The sequence below is a fragment of the Pseudonaja textilis genome, chromosome 1, assembly GCF_049901715.1.
Source record: "Pseudonaja textilis isolate UNSWEBS1 chromosome 1, rPseTex1.2, whole genome shotgun sequence".
NCBI lineage: Eukaryota > Metazoa > Chordata > Lepidosauria > Squamata > Elapidae > Pseudonaja > Pseudonaja textilis.
Window position 1 is genome coordinate 57,728,022 of NC_141990.1, and position 14,118 is coordinate 57,742,139.

The 14,118-nt window shown below is 33.5% G+C and overlaps 1 protein-coding gene across 1 annotated transcript in view; it reads left to right on the forward strand.

The window, feature by feature from the left end:
* The window catches only part of KIF6 (kinesin family member 6), a 120,284-nt gene that overhangs the window by 35,780 nt on the left and 70,386 nt on the right, over nt 1–14,118 (forward strand). Inside the window, exons 11-13 of the mRNA XM_026695363.2 lie at nt 3,199–3,304; nt 4,533–4,674; nt 8,494–8,673. Coding sequence (XP_026551148.1) covers nt 3,199–3,304; nt 4,533–4,674; nt 8,494–8,673 — 428 coding nt within the window. The remainder of the gene's footprint in view (nt 1–3,198; nt 3,305–4,532; nt 4,675–8,493; nt 8,674–14,118) is intronic.

Sequence of the window (14,118 nt, forward strand, 5' to 3'; positions counted from 1 at the left end):
CTGACAGAAGTCTTTTGTTGGGTGGGTGTGGAACATTTCAGGCTCGGTGATGGAAACCTGTAGAAATTAGAGTTAACAGAGTTACTTCCAGGATGCTGCATACAGTGATGTTATTCAGGGAAACATAACTACTATTTATGCAGATTGTAACTGCATCACATTTTTGACCCATATAGTTTGAGAAGCTAAATTTAATTTAGATCTGAATATACGCTCAACATGATTCAAGGCATCAAGAATTTCTTAGAAACTGATGTGTATAAGTCAGTTGGATAAATGAATGCTTGCTTGCCCTTGCTGGGCAGCTAGCAAGTTGTTTACTTGCTTATTGAGGCAGGCTGGAGAGGGACAAGGGAGAGAAAGGAGCTAGGTGAATTTATGTTTGCTGATGCTTTCAAACAGAGATGAGAGAGGTTTCTGGGGGGTGGGAATTAGAGGTAGTCCCTTACCTTTCTGAGGATCAGGTCTGGGAGGGACCAATCCTGGAGTGGTTTCTATGGATTGAGTACAGCTAGTCCTCGATTTATAGCCATTCATTTAGTGACCATTCAAAGTTACAAGGGCACTAAAAGTGACTTATAACCATTTTTCACACTTATGACCGATGCAGCATTTCCATGGTCACGTGTTCAAAATTTGGATGGTTAGCCACTGGCTCGTATTTATAATGGTTGCAGTGTCATATGATCACTTTTTGCAAACCCCTGACAAGCAAAATCAACGGGGAAGCCAGATTCACTTAACAACTGTGTTCCTAACTTAACATTTGTATTCACTTAACAACTGTGGCAAGAAAGGTTGCAAAATGGGGTGAAACTCACTGAACAACTGTCTCACGACGATAGAAATGTTGGGCTTAATTGTGGTTGTAAATTGAGGACTACCTTTATTCATATATCACTAATTCAGTTAGATCAGAAGTAATAGGGCTTATTCAGAAAGACATTTATTTTTGAGTTCAAGGATTCCAAAAGAAAACATTTTGAATGGAATATCTTACTTTTCTTGCTACATCATAAAATAAATATTTTTTTTTACCAAGCAACCTGAAATATTTCCTAACTATTCATCAGATCTGAAAAACAATATTACAAAATGGCTGTTTTTCAATCCATTATTTTTCTCTCTTTGATGTTTGACTGCGGTGTTTTGAAGGCTATAGCCAATGATAGTGGACATGCAGCAAATACAGTGAACCGTGTACTGTATATAACTCAATGTATCAGGGTTCTGTAATAAAAAAAGGAGGAGCAGCCATAAGTGAATCATAGTTTATATATAAGGTCAAAGTGAGGGCTTCCAAAATTCCTTCATGAGTTAGTTAAGTCTCTTTGCTTCCATCGTATATAATATTGAATGTTTTAAATATAATCTTCCTACATATGGAAAGAAGCAATTTACTATTTTGAGTTACTTTAAAATATTTCACTAAAATATTTTATAAAAGTTTTTATTAAAGCTGGTTGGACAACTTTACAAATATCTAGCAATGAAGAGTGCTCTGTCCTGCAAGGGCGTGTAGGAGAGAAGTTAGTCATATTGAAGGCCAAAAGCCATGTACACTACTACAGCAAACAGTTATTCAAGGCAACCTCCATGGGGGTACGAATCTAAATTTAAGTAAAAATCTAAAATCTACTATACTACTTACAGGAAGAGAGACTAAAAATGTGGTCTTAATGTAGATGAAAGTCAGTATATCCAACAAAATAGTTCAATCACAGGTTCTGCAAAATAGGCTGAGGTGAACATTATTTCTATCAAATATCTTAGTCTCTGATATTGATACTTTATAAAATTTTCAGAAAAAGATCTATTTCCAGATCAATTATGCTCATTATGTTAACTGGCTCCTGAGGGGACCATCTCTTCCAGGAAGGCCTACTTGATAGTCTGACAGCCATCTACAGTGCACATGTTCCTCACTTGGCCCTACATTGATTTTAGAAATCATCAATAAATAACCAAGGAACAAATTGAGTACAAACCAGAGTCCTTCCTTCTAGGAATTTTTGATAAACAAATATCCAAAAAATCGAAGTATATTACAATCCATATCTTAACCGTGGCCAGACTGGCATTTGCCCAGTGCTGGAAACTACCCTCTATCCCCACTGAACTTATGGTTATTCAGAAAATTTTACAATGCGCCGAAATGGACAAACTAACCCAAGCATTAAAAAATAAAGAATCCTCAACCTATTATAGCAATTGGAATCCTTTGTATATTTGGCTAAACCAAAGATAGATCACCTCTAGGAAAATTAAGGCCGAGGGCCTCTGAAGCAGAGATAAAGAAAAGCACCGCCAACGATAGTTTTGAAGAAGAAAGGACCTTACAGACAGTCACAAAAATATGGTTTTATTATAATTGTTTTCCCTACTCTTTCCCCCCCTTCCCTTACCTTTCCCTCTTTCCTCTCTCAAGCCTTCCTCTCTTTCCCTCTTGGCCTATGCCAAGACCTGTTTGTCTTTTTGTTGTATATAATTTGTAGCTGTGTTGTTGTTTTTTTAAAAGTAAAATTAATAAAGTCTTTTCTAAAAAAAAAAAAAATCATCAATAAATGCAAGGCTGTTAAGTAGAATTACTTTCAAGTACTTAAAGATTCAATTCTGTGGACCATTAATTATAAATAAGTCTAATTCAACAAAATATAATTTTATTTTGGTTAAAAATATACTTGGTATATCATATGTTTCTTTGGAGTTAGAATTTATTAGACGGAACACTGCTATTTTAAATATATTCAATTTTGATTTTAAAAAACAACACCTCCTCAATATGTTGTTTGGACATAAACAGTAAATTTGCTTTCTATGTGTTGGAACCAGAGTTTGTTTCCTGCAGATAGAAAGGTTCTTTTCATCCATAGGTGACTTTTGATTCAAAGAAAAAATCCCAGTGATACAAGAAAAATGCAGCTATATTTGTTAACTAACTTCCCCAATCTGCTTTCCGCTGTCATCCTCAAAGTTTATTCCAAAGATCTAGAATCCACAAGAACTGAAATAGCAGGTATAAATTTTAAAATACTGTTTTTCCTGCTTCCTGCATTTTGCTAAAATTCCACTTGCAGAAATTTTATAGTTGTGATAAACTAGCAGGAATCTAGAGTTTAGTATTTATATTTGATTTGTTCTTCTGAAGATCTGTATATTTTCTTCAAGGTAGCTCTTTGTTTTATCATGTATATTTAGATTAGATGAGCAAGTTAAAGAATTTCTGGAAGATCCTGATCCTGAAAGCATTTTGGAAATTGGAGCTGACATGCGGAAGATCAAATACTGTTTCAGCCATTTAAAGGTATGTTGCATTGTGTTTTTAACACATTAACATATGTACCATATTTTGATTTATGAGGCAATTTTAAAAAAGAAGAGGAAGTATGTGTTTCTAATTAGACCCTAATTAGTATATATATTAAATAAATTATGTTTTTCTTGTAGCAGTAATGAAATTTACATATTGTAAATGAGAAAATTATAATTTTCCATGTGAAGTTTGATATAGGAAACTAGAGTTATTAATTTTTGTTCACATGCTCTTCCTTTTTGCATTGATTTTGTTCTTAATATTTTTGAAAGATTTCCTGTTAAGTGTAAAACAGTGAAATGTGATTTGCTTTTTTAATAACCAGTAGCTGAAAAAAAGCTGGAAACTGTAATTTAAAGAATGTGCAAATTATTTATCTCCAAATTGGTGGGTATTGCTTCTTAAATAAACCATTATTTATTTAGACAGGAACTTTTTATAAAAAGAAACTCCACAGTTAGCTTATGTCATATTTTATATTGTTGGACATTGTTTTATAAACTATTCAATTATTTATAAAAAAGTTGTTTCATTCCCCCTCCCCCCCACCAAATAGGAAAAGAAAGTTGGGTGGGGAAATTTCATATGAAGTTTAATTAATTTGCTCGGACTTATATACCATACTAAACAGAATTTAACGAATATATTAACAAAAACAGTAGTTTATAACTATTCTAAAATTTGTGATTGAAGCCTCCTTTGGGGTTTTTGTGTGGTGTTATTTGATTATGAACCATCAGATCAGTATTGCCCCTTAGCATCTACAAGCATACAATATGTTTTTCAATAAACTTTTTAATGCAGATATATGTTTTAAAAATTAAGTAATTAACTGAAGTTAATTTGCTTATTTGCAAATGTTAAAGCTAATGTTGAGGCCAAATGACATAACTGTTTAAAAAAAGATCAGTATATCTTACTTACAGGAACCAAGTAGTGGAACAATTTTAAGTTTAAGAAAGAGGAATTGAATCTTTGAGAGGAAAGAGAGTCAGAATCTTAGGAAGGATGACTGTATAGTTGACCAAAGGAGAGACGGTACATGAAAATTATTCTGATTTTTTAAAGGAGAGGAAGCTATTAAAACAAGATGATCCATAAGGGAAATCTTTACAGTAGCTTGGCATGCCAGCACTACAAGTTTGTGAAATCTCCTTCTTACAGAAAATGAAGAAATGGATTTCTAATTAAAATAACCATATTGTTTTTGATTCAACAGAGACTAGTAAATGATGCAAAACTTCCTGGCAACCAATTACTTGGACCAGATGTTCAGGAAGATAAAAGTTCTAATACTGTAATTGGCAATGAAGAGTTAAAGAAACTGAAGGATCTTTTGCAGCAACGAGATAATGAAATAAATATCCTTTCTGAAATCTTTATTGGATAAAAATCTAGTTGCTATTCCTGTGACAGACCTGTTTCTGTAAGGAACTTGGCAAGATTTCATTCTGTTCTTTGCCTCATGATCCCAGGTCTCTTCCAAAATGTCCTCATAAGCAGATGGGGGGAGCTAGAGGAGGAGTATACTTTATTACAAAATGCTTTAAAATTCATTGTATAATACTTTTGATTTAATAATAACATGGAAAGGTTTCAATATTGTTAAGTGAATGTAATCAAGCTGAATTCATCTATTTTCAGTTACCATCTGCTCACTCTGGAACAGCTTGCCCTCTGAGGTCAGGATGACCCATGCCCTGTTAAAACTCAGGAATGCAGTTAGAAACATTTTGGAGAGGAAAATAGCCAACATCTTATGGAGGGAGGGGTGTGTGTGTGTTGGTTTAGCCAGCATAGGGTATTATGATGATTAATTGATTTTATTGATGTTTTTAGTATTTTGAATTGTAAACTGGTCAGAATTAGTCAAGGAAGCAACATAAATAAATACATTCTTAATAGTCTACTTAAAGTTTGAGTATAACAGTTGTAATTTGTACTTCTGATCAAACTGTATGTTTTAGTTCACATAATCTCAACATGGTACCAAGTTAAACATGACATTCAAATAATGAGCTTCCAGGCTAATTATTTTGACAAAATTGATGTATTAAAGAGCCGTGGTAGCACAGTGGGTAGAATGCAATATTACAGGCTAATCCTGCTGACTGCCGATTGCCAGCACTTCGGAAGTTTGAATCTCACTGGCTGAAGGTTGACTCGGCCTTCCATCCTTTTGAGGTTGATAAAAGGAGGACCTAGACTATTGGGAGCAATATGCTGACTCTGTAAACTGCTTTGAGAGGGCTGTAAAAGCACTATGAAGCGATATATAAGTCCAAGTGCTATTGCTAAATATCACATTTCTGAACATTTGAGTATTTATTATTTATGTGCTGTTCACTGATACACAATACACAAGACAATAGTGTACAGAACTGACACTTTTTCAGTTGTGTAATGAAATGTGGGGATAACCTTGGAAGATGGAGTAAAAAAATAACACCTAGGGAATAATCAGGTAAAAGGAGGAGAAACACATAGCTAAATGGGCAGAAAAAGAACTTTAGAAAGAATCATCCTAACTTGTCAGGAAGTAAAAAAGAGAGATTGGAAGATTTTTATCTGTTTTATTTATTTATTTGGACACCAGCTAGAAGATGAAAGATACAATGATGACTCCTTAATTGTACCACACATGGAACAACTTCATCATAGTTTCAATTGAGAAACTGAGCATCCTCAACCAAGCTAAGTCTAAAAATGCTAGAGAATTCCTAGAAACCTGGCATTCAGACAAATCAGCCATCAACAACCACATAGCATTACAATAAGTAGAATTAGCTCATAATTTTTTGTTAACATAAACTTGTTATTATTAAAGCTGTTAATAACACTGAAAGAAGTAATTCAGTCATTAAGATTACAATTAGGTGAAGACAATTCCATGGCAAATGCTCTGAGCTAACCTTTTATTTTTTAATCTATTATGACTGCTTTCAGCAATTACAGATTCCTTCTGTACTCACCTGCCTGACCATTTGAAAATAAAGATACTTTACTCATATAAGCAGGTGAAAGTTGAAAAAAATGCTTCTAAACACTCTCAACTAGAAATTTCAATAGTGAGAAATATTATTAAGAAATGAAAGTTGCATGGAACTCTTGAAATCAAGGCAAGATCTGGAAGACAAAAATATCAGCTGGAACTGCTGAAAACTGGTTATATTCACAAAACAGAGACCCACAGTACAATGTTTCTGATACAACAATAAATTTGCATGGGAGAAATATCAGAAGACCTTTTCTTGAAACTTAACCACAAAAAGTAATTGTCCAAAATGTTTGATTTAGAACAAAGTGCTTTAGATTGATGAAATGGAAATTGAATAGCTCAGCCACCAGCTACAAAATATAGATTTCAAGAAAAATAATGTGAAACATTTGAAGAAAAAAGCAATATGGCAAAATATTAAACATAGAGATTACTCTATTGGCTCGGTATTGACATTTAGTATTGTGTCACAATCAGTGGCACAAAATATACTGTGCAAGTATGAGGAAGAATATCAACTGAATGTCAACTAAATATCAATATATATTAGAAGATAATATCCTATAATCAGTAAGAATATTGAAGCTGAAACTGATTGGATATTTCAGCAAGTCAAGGATCTTTAAAAAAGACTAAAAAATTTTGGAATGGCCTTAATAGCCCCAACAGTTGAATATTATTGAAAATCCTGGGGAGATGTTAAACATGGACTGGGTGCAAAGATACCGCAGAGAATTCACAAAGAAAGTGTGGAAAAAACTCCCAAACCAAATATCTAATTTCATAAAGATTGGTTGAGAATGAAATATTTTAAAAAATTATTTCAAAATGCTTTCACTTTTTGCTTTCAGTTTGAATAGAATAGAATAGAATAGAATAGAATAGAATAGAATAGAATAGAATAGAATACTTTTATTGGCCAAGTGTGATTGGACACACAAGAAATTTGTCTTGATGTAAATACTCTCAGTTTACATAAAAAAAGATACATTCATCAGGAGTCAAGAATCATAAGGAATGACACTTAATGATAGTCATATGGTAATCAATCATAGTCATAAACAATCATATTAGGAAACAGTCAATATAAATCGTAAGTATACAAGTGACAAAGTTACAGTCATACCGTCACAAGTGGGAGAGGATGGGTGATAAGGAGCGATGACAAGATTTAACAGTAATAGTAGTACTTTGAAATAGTTGAACAGGATTGAGGGAATTATTTGTTTAGCAAAATGATGGCTTTCGGGGGAAAAACTGTTCTTGTATCTAATTGTTCTGGTGTGCAGTGCTCTATAGCGTTGTTTTTGAGGGAAGGAGTTGAAACAATTTATGTCCAGGATGTGAGGGGTGTATAAATATTTTCACAGCCCTCTTTTTGACATGTGCAGTATACAGATCCTTGATGGAAGGCAGGTTGGTAGTAACTGTTTTTTCTGCAGTCCTAATTACTCTCTGAAGTCTGTGTCTGTCCTGTTGGGTTGCAGAACCAAACCAGTTATAGAGGTGCAGATGACAGACTCAATCATTCCTCTGTAGAACTGGATCAGCAGCTCCTTGGGCAGTTTGAGCAGTTTGAGTTGGCGCACAAAGAACATTCTTTGTTGTGCTTTTTTGATGACATTTTTGATGTTAGGTGTCCATTTTAGGTCATGTGATATAGTAGAAACTAGAAATTTGAAGGTCTCTACTGTTGATACGGTTTTTTCTAGTATTGTAAAAGGTGGTAGTATTGTAAGAGGTGGTAGTTTCTTCTAAAGTCTACCACCATTTCTACAGTTTTGAGTTTGTTCAGTTCCAGATTGTTCTGGTTACACCATGAGGCAAGTTGTATAACCTCCTGTCTGTATGCGGATTTTAGAGGTTTTTGTATTACCTCCTATACAAAAGAAACCCAAAGCTGTACATATCTTGATTTTCCTCATACTGTATGGTTTATGCTTGGAATGTGGTTAGAGCAGATACACTGGTTTTCTTAGACACTAACCAACTTTAAAAATAAGTCCATTGTGATACTGTAAGCTAATGACATAAGGAGAGAAAAATGGAGAATCAGTCAATATAATAAAACATACAAAATAATTATTCCTGTTCTGTATAATTAGCAGTGTTTTTACCTAAACATACTTGTGCTAATCATTGTTACAAAGTATTTTAAAGCTTTCCTTAATATAAATATTAGATATTTTAATAAATATGTTAAAGAAAGAAAAAAGGAAAACTCAAGATGCTCTTCATCTCAGTGCTTCATCCAAGGAAATATCAGCAACAGAAAGTTCCTTTGATTTGAAAAACATGGAGACTGAGCAGATGTTGCCTGTCATTTTGGAAACAAAATCTAATTCTCACTCGAAAAGCCAAGGTCAGTCATACAATTTATTCACAAATATTGAATTATTGCATAGTCATCTTTGAGTATACTGTGTGGAATAAGAAGACTGAAAATAGCATATCTATGTAAATTATTTGTTTATACTGTGAATATACAAAAATTGTTGCCTAAGTTTCTCAGTATCATAAATAATTTTCATATTGAGAGAAAAAACATTCTCTAAAAATACATAACTAAGAAATCTGTCTCTGTGAACTTCACTGTCATCAGATAGGCTGCTGTCAACTGCTTCAGTGTCTCCATACAGCCCCCTGATTCTCTGTCATCTTCTTTTACTCTCAATCGTTCCCAGCATTAGGCTTTTCTCCAGTGAGTTTAAATAATAGTATACAAAAACTACAGTTGTGGGAGACCTTCTCTGTATTAGTAAAAAGTGTTATGTGACTGTCCTGACTATCCAAGGAGAAAGAAAAATTGAATAGTTCAAAAACCAATGCTTTAAAACACCCATTATACAAATCCCGTTTGTTTTAATAACCTATTAATGCATTAGTACAATGTTGAAGAACTTACTTGTGTTGCAGAGATGGTTGATTTAGCTTAAATTAAACTACATATTCTAACCAAAGTATGTTGTTTTAATACTTGTTTCTATTGTCCATATGTCATAAAAAGTTCTCTAGCAAAAGTAAATAAGTGCTGCTGCTTTTGTGGATTGCTCTTGAGAGAAGCTGTGTATTGTTATAACTTTCTTTTCTCCTTTCTTCACTCTTGTCCTTATTCTCCAAAAGACAGGCGTTCTTTTTAGAAAATAATATAGGCAAGGTCCCAATGTTTTCCTGTTCTATGGCACTCAATCAGAATAGGGCTGGAAGGGACCTTGCAGGTCTTCTAGTCCTGCCCCCTGCTCAGGCAGGACACCCTATACTAATTTCAGATAAGTGACTGTCTACTCTCTTCTTAAAAACCTCCAGTGATGAAACATCTACAACTTTTGAAAACAAGCTGTTCCACTGGTTCTCACTATTAGGAAATTTCTCTTTAATTCCAAGTTGCTTCTCTCCTTGAGTAGTTTCCAACCATTGTTTCTTGTCCTGCCTTCAGGTGCTGTGGAAAATATGACCCCCTCCTCTTTGTAGCAGCCTCTCAAATACTGGAATATAGCTCTCATGCCCCCGCCCCCACCTAGTCCTTCTTTTCTCTAGACTAGCTATACTCAAATCCTGCAATTGTTCTTCCTATGTTTTAGTCTCCAGGCCTTTAATCATCTTACTTATTCTTCTTTGCACTTTTTCCAAAGTCTCAACATCTTTTTTGCAATGTGATGCACTATTCTAGGTGTGGTCTTATTAAAGTGATACTAATACTTCTTCACATGATTTTGATTCTATGCCTCTGTTTATATAAACAAGGATTGTTATTAGTTTTTTTTGGCTGCTGCCGCACTACTGACTCATGTTTAAGTGATCTTACAAACTCTCATTACTGAACTTTGGGACTATCCTTAAACAGGAGGATTACCTACCTGATCCTATCACAATATTGATCAGAAATGCAATATTTGATTTCTATGGTATTTATTAATGCATGCAGTAAAAAATAGAAAGATACATTCAGCAGCAGCAGCTATTTCAACATACAACATTGTACGTTTTAGCAGGATTTGTGTCTGCAAGCAGTAAGGAGGTATAAATTTGATTTAATTAGGGTTCCTACACTGAGCATGAAGTTGGATTTAATGGCTTCTTCCAACTCCTTGATTCTGTTATTATATTGTGATGTGGTAGTGAATTAGGATAAAGATTATCTCTCCAATAATAAATATTTGTGATGTAAAAATAAATCTGGATGCACAAATATCGGAATTTGTTAGACTCAGAAGTGGAATGTTATAACTTTCTTTGGGAATATAAATATTTTTTGAAATATGGAAAAACTGATGTTAGAGTTGAGGTTTTCTAGACAGAAATCTTTTTGGCTTTTAGCAGGTTTATTTAATTAACCAGATATTGGTTCAGAATTATTTACAGCTGTACGATCTATCTCAGTATGCTTCATGTGAAAAAAACAATTTAAAAGGGTAGAATATTCAGGAGTTTCCATACTGTATTCTGTACCTTTTTTATCTTAACCAAAATAGACAAAAGAATTCAGATAGCAGAGAGATAAGCAGGTATTTGAAAAATAATTATATTTTATTAGTATTAATAAATCTTGATAGTCCATGAGTCCATATCAAAAATAAGTAAAATAAACCCTTGCTAAATGTGCTAAAATGTCATATTTTATTATTCATAATACACTTTCTTATTTTGTCTTTAGGAATTCCCCTCCCCGCTCCCCCCTGAAAATTACCCAGATGCAGGGAAAGAATTGATTTTGTCTAACACGCCAGCAAACTTGGCCAAACCCAAACACACTATGTTATAGTTTAGTATAAGGTTCTTATCGACGACATAGAAATGTGAGCATAAATTTTAAATGTTAGATTTAAATGAATTATTTTATTGATTTGGTAAAAAATATTACAGAATATACATTCTGACATTACAACTCTAAAAATGTTTCAGGGACATTGACATAATATTTAAGCATCCTTAGCATTCTGTTGTTTCATATTCCTTAACACATGTTTTGGGACATTGTTCTTGATATTATTTTATTTTGCTACAATGTCCGCTGAAAATTCTGCAAAAGTAGCTTGAAACTACACACTCAATGGCAAAAAAAATAATTAAAACACAATTGAAATAGTGTAGGATTTTTTTCCTGTTCTCTATGAACTTAAGCTACATTAATTTCTTGAAATGGAGGTCATGAAAAAATATAAATCAAGATGTCATTTCCAGACTTATTCGTGACAATCAGTTTTGCAAGCATGAAGGTTTCTAAATTAGATTAAAACTGCCAGTTTAGGGGAGACCTTAATCTCCCCAAAGCCTTAGGGAATCTAAAGCATTTTAACTTTTTAATTAATTGCTGTAATCTGCTTCAACTGCAACATTCTTTTAGAGTATTCTGTAATGACCAGATGAGTTTAAAGAGAATAGAAAGTTAAAAAGATTCATGGAACCTCATATAATGTTTCATGATTCATCTTGCTTGGCTATTTAAAAAGCAATTGTTTTTCTACAGAAATATTGAAGAATTAGTGAGAAATATTTCTGTTTTTTTTTTTACTGGTATGATTTGATTTACTTCATGACGTTTAATGAAATGAAATGTCTACCTAAACTACCGATAATACATTTTGGAAAAACTGAAGACACTGTTTTCTATATTATCTAACATCCAAAAATCACACTAATAATTTCCACATTTTTAAACATCTACCAATCACCAAAGTCATATTTATTGACCCTTGTTTTTAAATAATGACATAACAATTCAGTTGTACATATAAATTGCTAAAATATGTTCTATTGATTTTAATATATTTCCTTTTCATATAATGAAAGTGGCAGCTTTTTGTATAACCACTTTCAAGAAATATTCTACATACTAGTTCTCATGACCCTTCTGATATGATTAAGTCACTACAAGTTGACTCTATTACACAGCTTGACTCAAATGAAGTAGTTATGAAATAACAAGACATTTCAAAAATGCAAGTTATGACATATATAGCTGAACTTATTTTTTAAAGCCTTTTAATTTTAAGTTGAGTTGTAAATGCATTGTTTGAGGAAGCCATACATGACCTACAGTAAAAGTATTACATGTTATTTAATTTTGCTATATTAAAATACAGTTCAAAGATTCATTCAAGGATTTTTTTTCAACTGACTTTTATGGACATCGAATACACTGTTTTTCACAATAATACTTGTATACATAAATGACAAAAATAAAGAGTTTATAGTAATTCTTATCAGGGGTGGGATTCAAATTTTTTAACAACCAGTTCTGTGGGCATGGATAGGTGGGTGTGGCCATGTGACTGGCTTTTTTTTTTTTGCAGCACCCCCTCATTCTTGGCCTCCTGGGCCTCAGGGAAGCCTCCTGGAGGGGCATTTTTGCTCCCAGAAGGCTTTCCTGGGGCCCAGGAAGGCAAAATGGAGCTCAGGCAGTGCATGCAGCACCTCCCTGTGCTCTGTTTTTGGGTCTCTTGGGCCTCAGGGAAGCCTCCCGGGGGCATGTTCTATTTAGTAGTGCATTAGATGTGCAAATAGTGACCTCTAATTAATTATACCAAAAGGGAATCTATGCATCAGAACCCACACTCCAAAAATGAGCAGGCTGAGACATTTTTTTTACTGAATTAATATTTTATTATTAAAATGAATTGCCCCTAAGAGAAAGTATTTAATTTATATGGTTATTCATTCCCCATCTGAATATACCAATCGTTCTATCTCACAGGCAGAAATCATTTTCATACACATAACACAAGTACACAAACACACAGTATGCCCACCTCATGTCTTCCAACACAAACAGCAAAAAAGAAGAAATACAAAAGAAATGGAGGTATTGAAGGTATTGTTGAGAAAAGTTCAAAATTCATTAGCCAAGCAGCTGCAATGAAGTGCTCCTCATTCAAGTTATACTGTCAGGAAATATAAATGACAATGTTCAAATAATTTGGATGAGAATATCTTCCTATTAGGCACTATATTAATTCAAGGTGGAATATATGTTCAATAATTTGTTAAAAGTTTGTGTTTGTTAAAAGTTAAGAGAGAGACAGGGGGAGCAGGGAGAGTGGGAGAGTGAGAGAGATTTCTGATACAATATAAACACTTTTGGGAGGTTTGGATGTGGTAGCAACACTGGGTGGGGCTCATGAAGTTCTTGTGGCTTTGACTTCAGATTTGCTTCTATCTATTCCTACTAGTTTCTGCCAACTCTGACATGCTTTAATCCAGCCCAACTTTCCTCTTTGTACCTACTAATTTGGGGGCTTTTAAAGTGTGTGTCCATATGCATGAAGTCATTGCTTGAGATTCTAAAATTGGCCAAGACAGCCTATTCTTATTCTTGTTTATTCTGATTATGCTGCAAGTCAAAGATAGGGTTTTATTTTTGTAATTCAGTTTCCATAATAAATAGATTTTCCTCTTTCTGTTATTTTGGCCACCTTATCTTAGAAGATCCTTATTGCTTACCTCTAAAATTATGATCATATGTGAAATTATGATCACATGTGAAGAGAACTAGACAACCCATGATCCCTTAGCCATCATTTCAGAGACATTTCTTTACCAGATTACCTTAATGCCTTCAACAATGGCAGCATTTCTAATATACTGCCTTCACTTTAAAAGTTCTTAAAATTTAGGGTCACATTCAGAGCTGCATCTGCCTTGAAAGTAGTCCATGTTTAATTGTATAGTACAGTCAAACATCAGGAATGAATTATAGGAAATGATTTGTAACATTTTGTATTATGTTATAAATGTTTTATGATAATTTATGTCATAAAAACATTTATAAAATTTGGCAATTTCAATTCCACAGATGCAGGGATTTTGG